This window comes from Dendropsophus ebraccatus, chromosome 3 (assembly GCF_027789765.1).
Source record: "Dendropsophus ebraccatus isolate aDenEbr1 chromosome 3, aDenEbr1.pat, whole genome shotgun sequence".
Classification (NCBI taxonomy): Eukaryota; Metazoa; Chordata; class Amphibia; order Anura; family Hylidae; genus Dendropsophus; species Dendropsophus ebraccatus.
Genome location: NC_091456.1, coordinates 200796386 through 200817059, shown reverse-complemented (window position 1 = coordinate 200817059; position 20674 = coordinate 200796386). Strand labels below are relative to the sequence as shown.

Here is a 20674-nt window from a genome sequence, read left to right as displayed (position 1 = left end):
CACATACACAGCACATGGGTGTAGGGTGTAGAACAGTAACGAAACCTCATCGAGAAGGTCGACATACACAGCACATGGGTGTAGGGTGTAGAACAGTAACGAATCCTCATCGAGAAGGTCCAAATACATGGCACATAGGTGGAGGGTGTAGGACAGTGATGAATGCTCATCGAGAAGGTCCACATACACGGCACATAGGTGTAGGGTGAAGGACGGTAACAAATTCTCATTGAGAAGGTCCACGTACTGGGCACATGGGGGTAGGGTGAAGGACGGTAAAGAACCATCATCTAAAAAGTCCATGTACAGAGTACATTGGTTATAGGGAGGACTGTAAAGAATCCTCATCTAGAAGGTCCACATACACAGCACATTGGGTGTAGGGTGTAGCACAGTAAAGAATCTATAAAGTCAACTTATAGATCCTTTCTGTGAGGACACATCCTGTATGGAGACACTAGTGGCAGCATTGCTCCGGGAAGATCTTGTCTATGATGACACCTCCTGTGTGGAGGCACTAGTGGACGCACTGCTCCAGGGGAATCCTGTCTATGATGACACCTCCTGTATGGAGACACTAGTGGGCGCATTGATACGGGGGGATCCTGTCTGTGAGAACACCCTCTGTATGGAGACACTAGTGGCCGCACTGCTCCAGGGGGATCCTGTCTATGATGACACCTTTTGTATGGAGACACTAGTGGGCGCATTGCTCCGGGGGGATCCTGTCTGTGAGAACACCCTCTGTATGGAGACACTAGTGGCCGCACTGCTCCAGGGGGATCCTGTCTATGATGACACCTCCTGTATGGAGACACTAGTGGCAGCATTGCTCCGGGAAGATCTTGTCTATGATGACACCTGCTGTATGGAGACACCAGTGGCCACATTGCTCTGGGGGAGATGCTGTCAGTGATGAAGCCTCCTGTGTGGAGACACTCGTGTTAGATTGTGGGTAAGAAGGTCAAAATTACGCTGCAACACAGACAGGCGAGCTGCTTTCTCAGCAGATGTTGGCATATCAGGGTAATGGGCCAGGAATCTCTGCACCACAAAGTTCAACACGAGCCAGGCAAGGGATGTGTGGTAAACCGACTATGTCCAGAGCTGCTATCAGATGTCTCCTGTTACTGCACACCAGCTTGATGGGCTTGGAGGTTCAGCAGCAGCAACTACTTGTCCTCGCCCTGAACAAGACCTCAGACTAGTTTCGTTACAAGGAGAATCCAATAAGCTCCACTGATAAGAACCTCAGACAAGCTTCACAGAAGGGTCTTCAGAAAAGCTTCACCAAGATGACAAGCTTCACCAAGATAACAAGCTTCACAGAAGGGTCTTCAGAAGAGCTTCACCAAGATGACAAGATTCACTGAAGAGGGCTTCAGACTAGAAGCTTTACCGAGAGATCATCGGACAAAAAAAACCCTTCTCCTGAGGCACCAGAAATAAGGTTAACTTTAGAGGACCTCAGATGAGCTTCACCTCAGAGGACTATATATGATGAACTTCACTTTTCAGGGGTGTCAGATAAGTTTCTTCAAAGGGTTCTTAGAGAATAAGCTTTACCACGAGGACACCACACGATCTTCACTAACTGTTCTGACACGGTTTCTCTTCTTGACATGGTTCCTCTTCACAGCATGCTGCCCCATTCCAGACCCCCTCCCCCATTACACAGAAAGGTCCCGCTGAGGAAGTATATGACCTACCAGCTTTCACAGCATCACCCCCATCTGACCCTCTGCCAACCCTTACATACAAAGTTGTCACCCACTACTTGATCCGTCCACCGTGAGATTACACTCTGTTTTATTTCAACATTAACACTTTAATCACCATTTTAAACTTCAAGTAAAAAAAGAAAGAAGAATGACCCCAAAAGATGGATTCAGCACCGACATATAGCAGGAGCAAAAAACGTAGAGCGGAGCCGCCTATTCCATCTTCCTGAGGGACTCCGCGCTGCCCGTCACTCACAGGCCTGGGAGGTAGGACAGGATCCTTCATAGATGGCAGTGGCGGTGCGGCAGATGGGGGCACATGGCTGTGTTTGTTCCTCGGCTCAATGGGGTGGTCTGGACGTTACCTCACAGATGAGGCTCGTGGCTCTTCAGCTTTACAACCATTGGTCATTTGGACCGGTGAGGCCTGGAGGGAAGAGAGTGAACAATGACATCAGCGGATGACATCATGACCAGATCACCACATGTCCCTCCACCAGGTGGAAATGGGGGGGTGACAAGACCCCTCAGAGGCGTCAGTCAGAACTAGAGCCAGAACCTTCTCAGTGGCGCTCCCACCCAATGTCAGTCCTCACCTGCTGTATCTCGTGCATCGCTCGCCGGATTGACTTTCGATGAAGCAGCAACGACTCCACTGACCTGGAGACACCAGAAGACAGAGAAGGAGGGGACGCCACGTTCTCATCACTGAGAGACAGTGTCCTCTTCAGAAACTTCAGCTCCTCGTAATCTGGCTCCCAGGTGTCCGGCTATGGAGAGAGGGGGTCAGAGAGGGGAACCCTAAATCCTACAGCCCCCCCCCCACACACACAGAATGGTGCATGGCAGACCAGGAGCTAGGGATGATGGGAGTAATACTCTGCAGCTGCTACTCTGCTCATTACCTTCCCACAAGGTTCTCTCAGGATTTCCCCGTACGGCTGGATCCCGGTGGACTGGTGGAATTCCACTAGAGACATGAGTGACGTGTGTGCACGATCCTCGCCCAGGATGACGTAGCAGCCGTTGCATCGCACATCCACCATGTAATGGCGGCAGCAGGGGGTGCGAGCTCTGACCGGAGAGATGGCGACAAATAACCGCAGGGAACGAGATACAACGTGTAACAGACAGAGTATATAACGTACGGGTACGGGTTATACACAGTATAATAGTATATGAAGCAGAGATATACAGACGCACTGTACTGATATATAGCATCCTGTACACACAGTATACCACATAGGGAATTGTCGGTCCATACACTCACCTGTAGGTCAGGATGTAGCCCGCGCGCGTCTGACTGATCCGGATGAGAAAGTCTCCAGGTTCTTTATCAAACAGGAGATTCTCTGCATCTCTATAAAGTGACAGCAGAGTGAATCTGTCATACTCTCACCCCGCCCACAGGACTATACATCCGTCTCACCCCGCCCACAGGACTATACATCCATCTCACCCCGCCCACAGGACTATACATCCATCTCACCCCACCCACAGGACTATACATCCGTCATACCCTAACTCCTTGCTCCAACCCTCTGGTGACGCCGCCCAGTTGTCAGATGATGGGAGGGTGGCCAGGAGCGTTACCTGCGGGAGATCATGCCATGCAGCCAGGGAGGGAAGACGCCGCCATCCAGCACCTTCTTGGCCTGGGTCTCCTTGAACCAGAGCAGGGTTTTCCGTCGCTGCATCAGCTTCTTGTCACCGTCCTCAGGGCAGATGGAGGGAACCCGGGGGCGAACCAGGGGGTTGTCAAAGGGAGAAAGCTGCAAGCAGACACGTCACATGATGGTCACAAGGTAAAGAGGCCACCCCACAAAACCTGGCCTTACAAAAGACAGAGGCCATGTCCCGAAGAGCGGCATGAGCCACATACCAGAAACTCCCCCCAACCCTGCTATATCCCTCAGCATACGCCACACAGCAATGTCGCTATATCCCTCAGCATACGCCACACAGCAATGCCGCTATATCCCTCAGCATACGCCACACAGCAACGCCGCTATATCCCTCAGCATACGCCACACAGCAACGCTGCTATACCCCTCAGCATACGCCACACAGCAACGCCGCTATATCCCTCGGCATACGCCACACAGCAACGCCGCTATATCCCTCGGCATACGCCACACAGCAACGCCGCTATATCCCTTGGCATACGCCACACAGCAACGCCGCTATATCCCTTGGCATACGCCACACAGCAACGCCGCTATATCCCTCAGCATACGCCACACAGCAACGCCGCTATATCCCTCAGCATACGCCACACAGCAACGCCGCTATATCCCTCAGCATACGCCACACAGCAACGCCGCTATATCCCTCAGCATACGCCACACAGCAATGCCGCTATATCCCTCAGCATACGCCACACAGCAACGCCGCTATATCCCTCAGCATACGCCACACAGCATCGCCGCTATATGACTCAGCATACGCCAGACAGCAAAGATCCCAGACTGCAGCGTCAGTGCGTACACTCACCTGGAACAGCCGGCTGCGGGGTCGGGGGATCGGGGGGTCTGCAGGGGCTGCAGTCATGGCCTGCTTCGTAGGGTGCGGCCTCCTCCGGGGTAGAGGCACAGGGCGCGGTGCAGCTCCTGAAACACATCAATATGGTTACTAACACATTACATCGAGAACGACTAGGACGCCCCTCCCCCAAGCAGCGGCGTCACTAAATCCATACTTTTAGATGCCTCCTTCTCTTGTTGCCTCGCTCGCTCTCTCTCGGCCTCCTCCTCTTGTTGTCTCGCGCTCTTGGCCTCCTCCTGTCGTTGTCTCGCTCGCTCCTGTTCAGCCTCCTCCTTCTGTTGTCTCATTCTCTCTTGCTCGGCCTCCTCCTCCAGTTGTCTTGCTCTCTCCCGTTCGGCCTCCTCCTCCCGTTGTCTCACTCTCTCCCGTTCGGCCTCCTCTTCTCGTTGTCTTGCTCTTTCGCGCTCGGCCTCCTCCTCCTCTTGCCGCAGCTTCTCCTTCAGTTTTCTCATTTCATCCATAAGAGTAAGGAACGCTCTGCGGCATAAGAAACCCTTGTAGCCTGAGGAGGAAAGATGGAGGTGACTACAGAGGACGCTCACTATATACCAGGTACTTGTGTTCAGCAAATCTGTGGAAATTCACGCTTGACAGGGTTGGCTGAATTTTGGGGGGAAAAAAGTTTACAAGCCCAGACACTAAAGTCATTAAAATCCATGAGGGACAGGAACTTACGTGTGCAAAAATGTCTGTAAAGGGAGTGTAGGAAGGGGGGAGAGGGGAGAGGGTGGAAAAAGTGAGGAAAACGGAGGGAAGAAGAGGACAACTACCCCGAAAAATATGGGGGAGAAAAAGGTACTGAAAATAATAGAAAATAAAAATAAAAGAAAATCATTTGGAAAGAGGGCGCGGGGTCCAAGCGGAGGAGAAGGTGTAGGTGGAAGAGGCCAAGGAGGCAATGCCAACACCACAGATCTGAAGATTGCCTAACAAATCAGACCACGGGACAGACAAGTCTTCTGCGAGCCACGGCTGGTCCTTTTCTAGGGACGTCGGTTTGTCAGTTTCTAGGGAGGTCAGTTAGTCCGTTTCTATGGATGTCGGTTTGTCCATATCTATGGTTCATCCGTTTCTAGGGACGTCGGTTTGTCAGTTTCTAGGGAGGTCAGTTAGTCCGTTTCTATGGATGTCTGTTTTCCACGTTGGCTGTGGCTAGACAGACCTTCCTGGCGGTGAGGACATTCAGAAAGCATATGTGCTGCAGGGCAGGCCGGCACCTCCAAGGCCTACAGGACGAGCTCTGGCCAGGTGTTCAGTTTAGAATCCCAGAATTTGCATGGGAGGAGCCATCACTCAGCACCAGGAGACGCGGTGACGCATGCCCATCCACCATGTACTTATAGTTCTGCTTCCTGCTCATACGTGCCGTCTCTGCTACTAAGGACGCAGTGTTGTCCTTGTAGCGAGGATCCAGCAGGACGGCCACCCAGTAGTCAGCACTGGTGAGAATTCTGGCCACAGGGCGGCCATTGTGCAGGCACTGCAGCTTGCTACTGCTCATGCGAGCCAGGCTACCCAGGGAAGGACGTCTTCAGTGTCTCCCCAGCATCCCCCCAGCCGTGCCCCTGTGCCGCCCATGAGCTGCTCTGGCGACCACCCTCCTCTTCTAGAGCCATTCCCTTGCTGGACAGTGGTGTGGATGACCGGGAGAATGGGCCGTCTCCAACACATCATCCATTATAGTCTGAAGAGTTTTTTCAGCAGGCTCAGGAAGGTGATGGTAGTGCTGTCAATGGTGTCTTCAGTGCTGACCATATTAAAGGTGCATTCAAAGCCCCGCAGCACGGCACACACATCTGGCATGGGTGCCCACTTGGTGGTGGTGGTGAAGTGCGGTTCTTCCGCTGTCAGTATTGCAGCTGACACTTGACCATGGCTTGTTGCTGCATATGCAAGGTGGACATCCCGCATGTGGGTAGGTTACATAAGAGGCGGTGGGTGGGAAGGCCAACGCTTCGCTGCAGCAGGGCGAGAACGCCTAAAATACACACATACGGGCCACACTTTCTGGAGCAGATGTGGCATATCGGGGTAATGTGCCATGAAGGCGATGTGCCAGGAAGCTCTGCACCACCGAATCCAGCACATCCGCCAGGAGAGGGCAAACTGCTACGCCCAACACTGCTACCTACTAGAAATCCACTAGATTTATGGTATGATCGTAGAGAACGTTTGGAATACATCCAGATGGGTTTTCAATGGACTCACAAACCAACTAAACCAATTGAAGTAAGAAAAGATGATGTGAGACCAATTAAAAACACTGAAAAAACTAGAAAGATTGTTACTTTCAGACATGAGAGACCTGTGGGAAATCCCTTCACTGGAAAAATATCTAGAATGGAAAAAAATCCCGAAGGGCTTGGTGGGACATAAAGTACTATCAGGCGACATCGGCGACCCACAAGAGAATGGGATGAATTATTTCAGAGCTTTTCCCAACAAACAGTCCAGTTCATTATAGAAAAGAGGAAACAAGACCTTTTTTTTTTGGGTACTTAAAAAGCGCTGCCTATATTATATTGTTTGCACAACCCAATATAGATGTTAATTTAGGTTGTTGGAGCTGCGTGTCAGATTACTGTTACCTGTGATCAGTAAATTGGAGATAATCTGTGTAAAAATGTGGCTGATGGCGCTCCTGTGTGAGTGCGGCAACTAGAGGAAGAGATGACTCTGCTAGATGGATACCCTGCCTAGCCGGATGAAACTGTTGTATTAGTATACACCAATGTCTCTCTATGTTTGCTGGCCCTCTTCCTATGTTGTGTGATGGTATATATGCAAGTGGACTGTCAAGCAGTCCAAAAACGTTCCTCTGCCCTGTTTGTATCCACGCAGTGATGGTCCGTGTTTAAAAATAATACGATATATGGGTATCACTCACCCAGCGGTGTGGTTTGTCTTAATGTTCTCCACATTGGGTGAAATCAGATATCCGAGTAGTATTCGGCTGTCTGAGTCCTCGAAAATATAGTATAGGGGGGGGGGGGGGGGGTAACGCTCCTCTCTCCCACTGCAGAACTTTGATTAGATTCCTTCAGATTCCAACGTGACGTCACGTCTCCTAAGGAAGCCTGGAATGGTCAAACAACCTTCGACATGTTTCGAGAGATACGCCCCTCTTTGTCAAGAAGATCTGGCCCTTCCCTTGATACAGCTTTTTATAGGCGACCTGGATCCTGAAAGGCTTCATTTTCAAAGTCCTTATATAAATGCACAAAGTTCTATTTCCGAGTTGAGGCCTGCTGGTGGGATATAGGTTTACTTTCAGCTCTCCAGTCACTCTTCACTTTTTCTATGGCACAAAGTTCTGAAGCCTCTAGTTTCCCTTGATGACAATGGGCGTCCCTCATACTTTCTTTGGATATTATAAATATGTTCATTTATTCTTATGTATAAGGCTCTTTTGGTTCTGCCAATGTACATTTTGTGACAAGGACATATAATGCAATAAATCACCCCCTTGGACCGGCAGGTAATATGTTCTCTAATTTTAACCCTGTGTGTTCCCTCGGTATTTGTCACTTCTGTTATCCCTGTTTTCCTATGCATTTGTTTGCATGGTCTGCAGGTTTTACATGGGAAAAAACCTTCCTTATAGGAGACTAAGGGTACTATTACACCAACAGATCTAATGAAAGATTATCTGCCAAAGATTTGAAGCCAAACCCAGGAGTGGATTTGAAAAGAGGAGAAATCCAGTCTTTCCTTTATGACCTGTTCTCTGATTATAGTCTGTTCCTGGGTTTGGCTTCAAATCTTTGGCAGATAATCTGTCGCCAGATCTGTTGGTGTAATAGTACCCTAAGGCTGGTTTATCTTCCCCACACTGTTGTTACCTTTATTTTTAACTGTGGGTGCGATCATATTGCCCAGACTTTGGGATTGTTTAAAAATTAGTTTTGGATGAAATCCCCTATGGTCTTATCTTGCCTTTTTTATTTTCAATAATAGTATAGAGTGACGTGACCTCTAGAGTGCCTAAAAAATATTCTGGTTTCCACTCTGTGTCACTTAGAGTTTGAAGTATATGTTTACTGTCCTTTAAATAGGCAGGTAATTCTTTTACACATCCCTGTAAATGTGTATCTACAAATTTAGACAAGTTTGCGGTCAGGCATTCAATGCCTGACAATGAATTGTCGGTATATGATTACCAACACGAGAATCAAATCTCTAGTCAAAGAAATCCCTGGAATAACCAACCGGAGATCAGAGACCTAAAAAATAAAGGAGATCAGAGAGAAGAAACAACCCAGGTTCTGTAGAGATCGGGTAATGTTGTATACTAACGGACAGAGGAACTGGGTGAATAATAGGGAGAGAGCAAAGAGACAAAAAGGCAACGTAAACACAGACAGACATTCACAAAAGAAAGATAGACACTCCGATACAACGATGCATACTAGAGATAAAACAGGATCTCAACCTGGAGAAATCACATGTCATTGCACACTTCTTATTAGCACATATCCTGTTAGGTAGCTACAATACAACCAATACCACTCTAACCCACCGTTACCATCTGTAACAGACCGAACCAATCACCGATACCAACACCAAATAGATACATATCATTAGAAAACAGAGAATATAGAGAATGAGGAATTATGGGAAGATGAAAAAGACTGAGGAAGTACTACAAAATGAACAAGAAATATAACTGGAAAATAAACAAAATAAAAGGAAAAGAAAAAAACCTTTAAAAGTCTGAAAATAAAAAAGGGGATAAAAAAAAAAAACAACTTTAAGTTGCAGTCAGCACCTCCAAAATATTTAAATTGGCCCACCATTGTAAGGATAGCACGAAGAGACTCCTTAGGACTCTAAGGGAATAAATAGAATCAATGGGTAAACTCCACAAACGCTCTTTAGCTTTTCATAAAATTCATAACTTTTATGTCTTATTCATGATAAAACAGCCGACGCACTTCGGACCCAAAGTCCTTAACCCTTTCCCGCACGAGGACGTAACTGTAAGTCCTCGCGCGGGCGTTCACAGCGGGCACGGTCCGATCGCCGTGCCCGCTAATACAGTAATCAGCTGCATCCGATTACCGGATACAGCCGTTCCCTGGTGTCTAGTGGCGGAGATCGCTCCTCCGGGACGTTGTCCCGGAGGAGTGATCTCCCTGTCTGATGCCGGCCGGGGACTCATCCAAGATGGCGCCGTCCCGGTCTCGGCACTCGTTTGTTTCCGGCTGCAGCAGCCGAAAGCAAACGAGTGCTGATCTCATTGATCTTTGCTGTATATAGCCAAATAACCCTAACCCCAGAGGGGTGGAATAACCCTAACCCCAGGGGGCTTCTAGTATATGGGTAAAAAAAAAAAAAAAAAGTTTTGTTATAAGTAAAAAGCCCCCTCCCCTAATAAAAGTCTGAATCACCCCCCTTTTCCCAGGTTATAAATAAAAGTAAACAAATAAATAAATAAATATGTTTGCTATCGCCGCGTGCGTAATCGCCCAAACTATTAATCACATTCCTGATCTCGCACGGTAAACGGCGTCAGCGCAAAAAAAAAAAAACAAAGTGCAAAATTGCGCATTTTTGGGTGCATCAAATCCAGAAAAAATGTAATATAAAGCGATCAAAAAGTCGTATATGCGCAATCAAGGTACCGATAGAAAGATCACATCATGGCGCAAAAAATGTCACCTGACACAGCCCCATAGACCAAAGGATAAAAGCGCTATAAGCCTGGGAATGGAGCGATTTTAAGGAACGTATATTTGTTAACAATGGTTTGAATTTTTTACCGGCCATCAGATACAATATAAGTTATACATGTTATATATCGTTGTAATCGTAACGACTTGAGGAACATGCATAACATGTCAGTTTTACCCCAGGGCAAATGGCGTAAAAACACATTCCCCCCCAATAAAACAAATGCGTTTTTTTTTTTCAATTTCACCACACTTTGAATTTTTTTCTGGTTTCGCAGTGACTTTATGCAAAAATTCAGCCGTCATTGCAAAGTACAATTAGTGACGCAAAAAATAAGGGCTCATGTGGGTCTCTAGGTGGAAAAATGCAAGTGCTATGTATGGCCTTATATACACAAGGAGGAAAAAACGAAAACGCAAAAACGAAAATTAGCCTGGTCCCGAAGGGGTTAATCATGGCTCTATGTAAAGACATGTGACAATACGCATATATTAGTGACATAAAAAAATTCATGACAAAATATTAGTAGTGACATCACCAAAACAGGTTGTGAATAAACAAAAAACATCACAAACGTGCTACATATACACAGGGAAATACTACACGGCGACAGGAAGCACATGGGACATATAGGATTATTTCTAGAACATCTATTTATCCATCTGCACGGGTTCATATACATAAATAGATAATCAAATGGCACAATATGATATAATAAAACCCATGCACATGGATAAATAGACCCATCAGCTGTTTTATCATGAATAAGAAATAAAAGTTATGAATTTTATGAAAAGCTGAAGAGCATTTGTGGAGTTTATCATTGATCACAAAGGGGATAAAAGAGTAAAGAAAAAAGAACAATAAACAACACAACAAAAAACAATAAACATGTGGACACATGTCTATAGGGAGGAGTCATATACTGTATTACCTGTCCATGTCACATGTCTATAGGGAGGAGTCATATACCGTATTACCTGTCCATGTCACATGTCTATAGGGAGGAGTCATATACCGTATTACCTGTCCATGTCACATGTCTATAGGGAGGAGTCATATACTGTATTACCTGTCCATGTCACATGTCTATACGGAGTCATATACTGTATTACCTGTCCATGTCACATGTCTATAGGGAGGAGTCATATACCGTATTACCTGTCCATGTCACATGTCTATAGGGAGGAGTCATATACTCTATTACCTGTCCATGTCACATGTCTATAGGGAGGAGTCATATACTCTATTACCTGTCCATGTCACATGTCTATAGGGAGGAGTCATATACTGTATTACCTGTCCGTGTCACATGTCTATAGGGAGGAGTCATATACCGTATTACCTGTCCGTGTCACATGTCTATAGGGAGGAGTCATATACCGTATTACCTGTCCATGTCACATGTCTATAGGGAGGAGTCATATACCGTATTACCTGTCCATGTCACATGTCTATAGGGAGGAGTCATATACTGTATTACCTGTCCATGTCACATGTCTATAGGGAGGAGTCATATACTGTATTACCTGTCCATGTCACATGTCTATAGGGAGGAGTCATATACCGTATTACCTGTCCGTGTCACATGTCTATAGGGAGGAGTCATATACCGTATTACCTGTCCATGTCACATGTCTATAGGGAGGAGTCATATTCTGTATTACCTGTCCGTGTCACATGTCTATCAGGAGTCATATACTGTATTACCTGTCCATGTCACATGTCTATAGGGAGGAGTCATATACTGTATTACCTGTCCATGTCACATGTCTATAGGGAGGAGTCATATACCGTATTACCTGTCCATGTCACATGTCTATAGGGAGGAGTCATATACCGTATTACCTGTCCATGTCACATGTCTATAGGGAGGAGTCATATACTGTATTACCTGTCCGTGTCACATGTCTATAGGGAGGAGTCATATACTCTATTACCTGTCCATGTCACATGTCTATAGGGAGGAGTCATATACCGTATTACCTGTCCGTGTCACATGTCTATAGGGAGGAGTCATATACTGTATTACCTGTCCGTGTCACATGTCTATAGGGAGGAGTCATATACTGTATTACCTGTCCATGTCACATGTCTATAGGGAGGAGTCATATACCGTATTACCTGTCCATGTCACATGTCTATTGGAAAGGACAACAAGGTCTTTATCCAGGAGAATGAACAAGCATATTTATAATATTCATAGAGGATATGAAGACGCCGCTATCAAAGCCCTATAAAGAAAAGCATGGCGGAAAGGTGGAGGACTCATCATAAAGTGCGGAGAGATTGGAGAGGAGGCGACTTTATTCAGAAAATGTCGGGATCAGAAAGCAAACAGATTTTTAACTTTAACCCGAAGCTTCCAGCAGGAGATGGAACGATCTGCATCATCTAAGCGCTGCAGGTGCGCCGTCCCTCCGAGTCCAAGCTACCAATAACAAGCCACACTAGATAGAGTGATCTGGTGATGACCGGTCAGGTGACCACTTACATTTCTGGATGGTGATGGCGGCCTCCTGCAGCCTCAGCAGCTTCTGCCTCATCTCATCCTGGTGCCAGTACTTGAAGAAGAGTCGTGAGGTCCTGATGGGTCACAGAAGCAGAGATATAACGGGAGCAGAGGCCCTGCCCGTCACCCCCCACCCCCCAAAGGCCCCCCCAGAGGCCCTGCCCATCACCCCCACCCCCCACCCCATCCCCAGAGGCCCTGCCCATCACCCCCACCCCATCCCCCATCCCCAGAGGCCCGTCCGTCACACCCCATCCCCACCCCCCAAAGCCCCCCCCATCCCCCCAGAGGCCCTGCCCATCACCCCCACCCCCCACCCCATCCCCCATCCCCAGAGGCCCTGCCCATCACCCCCGCCCCCCCACCCCATCCCCAGAGGCCCACCCGTCCCACCCGGTATTGTACCTACCCGCACTGCCAGCCACTGAGTTGCGCACCCTGCAGGATCTCTATACAACTGCAAGAGAATAACACATCTCTATACGGTTAGACACAGATCAGCCAGAACATTACAACCACCGCCAGGACACCAGGATTGAGGGGGATGGGGTGATGGCCGAGGGTCGGAGCTGCTCCCCCCCTGCACTCACCTTTCTCTACTCACAGGGACGTTGGGTGTGAGGAGGAGGATCCCAAACCTGCAAATGGAAACAGCTGATCAGTAAGACAGGGAGCAGCTGAGGTCACAGGTCATGGCGGGTGACATCATATAAGAACAATCATGGGAGCTGCGTACACCCCGAGCCCTGACACCCCTGACAACCACCATGATGTACACGTTCCTTCCCACTACAAGGGGTGAAAAAGCCACTTACTGTCCAAAAAAGTCCTGGAAGGTGGGACGCCAGGAGAAGCCATCCCTGCGGATCCGCATCGTCTCCATCAGACCGTTATACCGGAGCTGGGGGGGGGCAGGAGACATGGCGTCATGTGCAGTACTGGGGGGAGCACACCGGATACCACCCCCATACCACCCCTCCCCCCCCCCTCACCTGGTTCAGCACCTCGTCTGGCCGGAACACCCCCGGCAGCTTCTCTTTATTAGGTTTAATACAGCGGATGAAATGGGGGCTAGCTGCGTACATCTTCTCCATGAGAACGGCCAGCGACTTCTGCGGCCAAAATAGTCACACACCATGAGATAAGGAAGCACCCCCCCCCACACACACTCATCATGGATCTCCCCTATACTATCCCCCCGTATCATATATCCTTACCCCCCCCCCCCCCCGCAAAGAGCCCCCCCCAATACATCCCCCAGGTATAAAGAGGAACATCCATAGTCACAGCCCCTCCCACCATCACATCCCACAGGTATCAGGGGGAACATCCATAGTCACAGCCCCTCCCACCATCACATCCCCTATGTATCAGGAGGAACATCCATAGTCACAGCCCCTCCCACCATCACATCCCCTATGTATCAGGAGGAACATCCATAGTCACAGCCCCTCCCACCATCACATCCCCTATGTATCAGGGGGAACATCCATAGTCACAGCCCCTCCCACCATCACATCCCCTATGTATCAGGGGGAACATCCATAGTCACAGCCCCTCCCCACCATCACATCCCCCATGTATCAGGGGGAACATCCATAGTCACAGCCCCTCCCACCATCACATCCCCTATGTATCAGGGGGAACATCCATAGTCACAGCCCCTCCCACCATCACATCCCCTATGTATCAGGAGGAACATCCATAGTCACAGCCCCCCCCAATACATCCCCCAGGTATAAAGAGGAACATCCATAGTCACAGCCCCTCCCACCATCACATCCCACAGGTATCAGGGGGAACATCCATAGTCACAGCCCCTCCCACCATCACATCCCCTATGTATCAGGAGGAACATCCATAGTCACAGCCCCTCCCACCATCACATCCCCTATGTATCAGGGGGAACAACCATAGTCACAGCCCCTCCCCCCATCACATCCCACAGGTATCAGGAGGAACATCCATAGTCACAGCCCCTCCCCCCATCACATCCCACAGGTATCAGGAGGAACATCCATAGTCACAGCCCCTCCCACCATCACATCCCCTATGTATCAGGGGGAACATCCATAGTCACAGCCCCTCCCACCATCACATCCCCTATGTATCAGGAGGAACATCCATAGTCACAGCCCCTCCCACCATCACATCCCCTATGTATCAGGGGGAACATCCATAGTCACAGCCCCTCCCACCATCACATCCCCTATGTATCAGGGGGAACAACCATAGTCACAGCCCCTCCCACCATCACATCCCCTATGTATCAGGGGGAACATCCATAGTCACAGCCCCTCCCACCATCACATCCCCTATGTATCAGGAGGGAACATCCATAGTCACAGCCCCTCCCACCATCACATCCCACAGGTATCAGGGGAACATCCATAGTCACAGCCCCTCCCACCATCACATCCCACAGGTATCAGGAGGAACATCCATAGTCACAGCCCCTCCCACCATCACATCCCACAGGTATCATGTAGGAACATCCATAGTCACAGCCCCTCCCACCATCACATCCCTATGTATCAGGGGGAACATCCATAGTCACAGCCCCTCCCACCATCACATCCCCTATGTATCAGGAGGAACATCCATAGTCCACAGCCCCTCCCACCATCACATCCCCTATGTATCAGGAGGAACATCCATAGTCACAGCCCCTCCCACCATCACATCCCACATGTATCAGGAGGAACATCCATAGTCACAAGCCCCTCCCACCATCACATCCCCTATGTATCAGGAGGAACATCCATAGTCACAGCCCCTCCCACCATCACATCCCACAGGTATCAGGAAGGAACATCCATAGTCACAGCCCCTCCCACCATCACATCCCCTATGTATCAGGAGGAACATCCATAGTCACAGCCCCTCCCACCATCACATCCCACAGGTATCATGAGGAACATCCATAGTCACAGCCCCTCCCACCATCACATCCCACAGGTATCAGGAGGAACATCCATAGTCACAGCCCCTCCCACCATCACATCCCCTATGTATCAGGAGGAAACATCCATAGTCACAGCCCCTCCCACCATCACATCCCCCTATGTATCAGGAGGACATCCATAGTCACAGCCCCTCCCACCATCACATCCCCTATGTATCAGAGGAACATCCATAGTCACAGCCCCTCCCACCATCACATCCCCTATGTATCAGGAGGAACATCCATAGTCACAGCCCCTCCCACCATCACATCCCACAGGTATCAGGAGGAACATCCATAGTCAAAGCCCCTCCCACCATCCAAACCATCCCCTATGTATCAGGAGGAACATCCATAGTCACAGCCCCTCCCACCATCACAATCCCACAGGTATCAGGAGGAACATCCATAGTCACAGCCCCTCCCACCATCACATCCCACAGGTATCAGGGGGTAACATCCATAGTCACAGCCCCTCCCACCATCACATCCCACAGGTATCAGGGAGGAACATCCATAGTCACAGCCCCTCCCACCATCACATCCCCTATGTATCAGGGGGAACATCCATAGTCACAGGCCCCTCCCACCATCACATCCCACAGGTATCAGGAGGAACATCCATAGTCACAGCCCCTCCCACCATCACATCCCCTATGAATCAGGGGAACATCCATAGTCACAGCCCCTTCCCACCATCACATCCCCTATGTATCAGGAGGAACATCCATAGTCACAGCCCTCCCACCATCACATCCCCTATGTATCAGGAGGAACATCCATAGTCACAAGCCCCTCCCACCATCACATCCCACAGGTATCAGGAGGAACATCCATAGTCACAGCCCCTCCCACCATCACATCCCCTATGTATCAGGGGGAACATCCATAGTCACAGCCCCTCCCACCATCACATCCCCGATGTATCAGGGGAACATCCATAGTCACAGCCCCTCCCACCATCACATCCCTATGTATCAGGAGGAACATCCATAGTCACAGCCCCTCCCACCATCACATCCCCTATGTATCAGGGGGAACATCCATAGTCACAGCCCCTCCCACCATCACATCCCCTATGTATCAGGGGGAACATCCATAGTCACAGCCCCTCCCACCATCACATCCCCTATGTATCAGGGGGGAACATCCATAGTCACAGCCCCTCCCACCATCACATCCCCTATGTATCAGGAGGAACATCCATAGTCACAGCCCCTCCCACCATCACATCCCCTATGTATCAGGAGGAACATCCATAGTCACAGCCCCTCCCACCATCACATCCCACAGGTATCAGGGGGAACATCCATAAGTCACAGCCCCTCCCACCATCACATCCCAGATGTATCAGGAGGAACATCCATAGTCACAGCCCCTCCCACCATCACATCCCCTATGTATCAGGAGGAACATCCATAGTCACAGCCCCTCCCACCATCACATCCCACAGGTATCAGGGGAACATCCATAGTCACAGCCCCTCCCACCATCACATCCCACAGGTATCAGGAGGAACATCCATAGTCACAGCCCCTCCCACCATCACATCCCCTAGGTATCAGGAGGAACATCCATAGTCACAGCCCCTCCCACCATCACATCCCCTATGTATCAGGAGGAACATCCATAGTCACAGCCCCTCCCACCATCACATCCCCTATGGTATCAGGAGGAACATCCATAGTCACAGCCCCTCCACACCACACATTCCCCTAGTGTATCAGGAGGGAACATCCATAGTCACAGCCCCTCCCCACCATCACATCCCCTATGTATCAGGAGGAACATCTATAGTCACAGCCCCTCCCCACATCACATCCCCTATGTATCAGGAGAACATCCATAGTCACAGCCCATCCCACCATCACATCCCCTATGTATCAGGAGGAACATCCATAGTCAACAGCCCCTCCCACCATCACATCCCCTATGTATCAGGAGGAACATCCATAGTCACAGCCCCTCCCACCATCACATCCCCTATGTATCAGGAGGAACATCCATAGTCACAGCCCCTCCCACCATCACATCCCCTATGTATCAGGAGGAACATCCATAGTCACAGCCCCTCCCACCATCACATCCCCTATGTATCAGGAGGAACATCCATAGTCACAGCCCCTCCCACCATCACATCCCACAGGTATCAGGAGGAACATCCATAGTCACAGCCCCTCCCACCATCACATCCCCTATGTATCAGGAGGAACATCCATAGTCACAGCCCCTCCCACCATCACATCCCCTATGTATCAGGGGGAACATCCATAGTCACAGCCCCTCCCACCATCACATCCCCTATGTATCAGGAGGAACATCCATAGTCACAGCCCCTCCCACCATCACATCCCACAGGTATCAGGGGGAACATCCATAGTCACAGCCCCTCCCACCATCACATCCCACAGGTATCAGGAGGAACATCCATAGTCACAGCCCCTCCCACCATCACATCCCCTATGTATCAGGAGGAACATCCATAGTCACAGCCCCTCCCACCATCACATCCCACAGGTATCAGGAGGAACATCCATAGTCACAGCCCCTCCCACCATCACATCCCACAGGTATCAGGAGGAACATCCATAGTCACAGCCCCTCCCACCATCACATCCCACAGGTATCAGGAGGAACATCCATAGTCACAGCCCCTCCCACCATCACATCCCCTATGTATCAGGAGGAACATCCATAGTCACAGCCCCTCCCACCATCACATCCCCTATGTATCAGGAGGAACATCCATAGTCACAGCCCCTCCCACCATCACATCCCACAGGTATCAGGAGGAACATCCATAGTCACAGCCCCTCCCACCATCACATCCCACAGGTATCAGGAGGAACATCCATAGTCACAGCCCCTCCCACCATCACATCCCACAGGTATCAGGAGGAACATCCATAGTCACAGCCCCTCCCACCATCACATCCCCTATGTATCAGGAGGAACATCCATAGTCACAGCCCCTCCCACCATCACATCCCCTATGTATCAGGAGGAACATCCATAGTCACAGCCCCTCCCACCATCACATCCCCTATGTATCAGGAGGAACATCCATAGTCACAGCCCCCCCCATCAACACATCCCACAGTATCAGGAGGAACATCCATAGTCACAGCCCCTCCCACCAATCACATCCCACAGGTATCAGGAGGAACATCCATAGTCACAGCCCCTCCACCATCACATCCCCTATGTATCAGGAGGAACATCCATAGTCCAGCCCCTCCCACCATCACATCCCACAGGTATCAGGGGGAACATCCATAGTCACAGCCCCTCCCACCAATCACATCCCCTATGTATCAGGAGGAACATCCATAGTCACAGCCCCTCCCACCATCACATCCCCTATGTATCAGGAGGAACTCCATAGTCACAGCCCCTCCCACCATCACATCCCACAGGTATCAGGAGGAACATCCATAGTCACGCCCCTCCCACCATCACATCCCACTATGTATCAGGAGGAACATCCATAGTCACAGCCCCTCCCACCATCACATCCCCTATGTATCAGGAGGAACATCCATAGTCACAGCCCCTCCCACCATCACATCCCACAGGTATCAGGGGGAACATCCATAGTCACAGCCCCTCCCACCATCACATCCCCTATGTATCAGGAGGAACATCCATAGTCACAGCCCCTCCCACCATCACATCCCCTATGTATCAGGAGGAACATCCATAGTCATAGCCCCTCCCACCATCACATCCCACAGGTATCAGGGGGAACATCCATAGTCACAGCCCCTCCCACCATCACATCCCCTATGTATCAGGAGGAACATCCATAGTCACAGCCCCTCCCACCATCACATCCCCTATGTATCAGGAGGAACATCCATAGTCACAGCCCCTCCCACCATCACATCCCCTATGTATCAGGAGGAACATCCATAGTCACAGCCCCTCCCACCATCACATCCCACAGGTATCAGGAGGAACATCCATAGTCACAGCCCCTCCCACCATCACATCCCACTAGGTATCAGGAGGGAGAGCATCCATAGTCACAGCCCCATCCAGCCATCACATCCCCTAATGTTATCAGGAGGAACATCATAGTCACAGCGCCTCTCCCACCATCACATCCCCGATGTATCAAGGGGAGAACAATCCATAGTCACAAGCCCCTCCCACCATCACGCCCACGTATCATTAGAACATCATAGTCACCCCCCTTCCCACATCCATCCCTATGTATCAGGGAGGGAACATCTATAGTCACAGCCCCTCCCACCATCACATCCACGATGTATCAGGAGGAACATCCTATAGTCAAGCCCTCCCTACCATCAACATCCACAGGTAATCATGGAGGAACATCCATAGTCACAGCCCCCTGCCCACCATCACATTCCTCTATGTATCTAGGAGGAACATCCGATAGTCACAGCCCCTCCTCCCACCATCACATCCCACTAGGTATAAGGAGGAACATCCATAGTCACAGGCCCGCTCCACCAAAACCATCACATCCCACAGGTATCAGGAGGAACGTCATAGTGACAGCCCCTCCCACCATCACATCCCACTAGGTATCAGGAGGGAACATCCATAGTCACAAGCCCCTCCCACAAATCACATACACTATAGGTATCAGTAGGCACATCCATAGTCACAGCCCCTCCCACCATCACATCCCTATGTATCAGGAGGAACATCCATAGTCACAGCCCCTCCCACCATCACATCCCACTAGGTATCAGGAGGAACATCCATAGTCACAGCCCCTCCCACCATCACATCCCCTATGTATCAGGGGAACATCCATAGTCACAGCCCCTCCCACCATCACATCCCCTATGTATCAGGAGGAACATCCATAGTCACAGCCCCTCCCACCATCACATCCCACAGGTATCAGGAGCAACATCCATAGTCTCAGCCCTCCCACCATCACATCCCCTATGTATCAGGAGGAACATCCATAGTCACAGCCCCTCCCACCATCACATCCCCTATGTATCAGGAGGAACATCCATAGTCACAGCCCCTCCCACCATCACATCCCACTATGTATCAGGGAGGAACATCCATAGTCACAGCCCCTCCCACCATCACATCCCCTATGTATCAGGGGGAACATCCATAGTCAACAGCCCCTCCCACCATCACATCCCCTATGTATCAGGGAGGAACATCCATAGTCACAGCCCCTCCCACCATCACATCCCACAGGTATCAGGGGAAGGAACATACCATAGTCCACAGCCCCTCCCACCATCACATCCCCTATGTATCGGAGGAGGAACATCCATAGTC

At 50.0% G+C, this 20674-nt stretch overlaps 1 protein-coding gene across 1 annotated transcript in view; it reads right to left on the bottom strand.

The window, feature by feature from the left end:
* Positions 1-1807: 1807 nt before the first annotated feature.
* Positions 1808-20674, bottom strand: part of LOC138786387 (myosin-IIIb-like) — an 80635-nt gene continuing 61768 nt past the window's right edge. The window contains exons 18-29 of the mRNA XM_069963374.1: positions 13443-13562; positions 13266-13351; positions 13041-13088; positions 12860-12907; positions 12433-12524; positions 4420-4767; positions 4215-4330; positions 3315-3493; positions 2992-3081; positions 2627-2795; positions 2318-2491; positions 1808-2148 (exon numbers count right to left, since the gene is read on the bottom strand). Of these exons, the coding sequence (XP_069819475.1) occupies positions 2083-2148; positions 2318-2491; positions 2627-2795; positions 2992-3081; positions 3315-3493; positions 4215-4330; positions 4420-4767; positions 12433-12524; positions 12860-12907; positions 13041-13088; positions 13266-13351; positions 13443-13562 (1536 nt within the window). The 3' untranslated portion in view covers positions 1808-2082. The remainder of the gene's footprint in view (positions 2149-2317; positions 2492-2626; positions 2796-2991; positions 3082-3314; positions 3494-4214; positions 4331-4419; positions 4768-12432; positions 12525-12859; positions 12908-13040; positions 13089-13265; positions 13352-13442; positions 13563-20674) is intronic.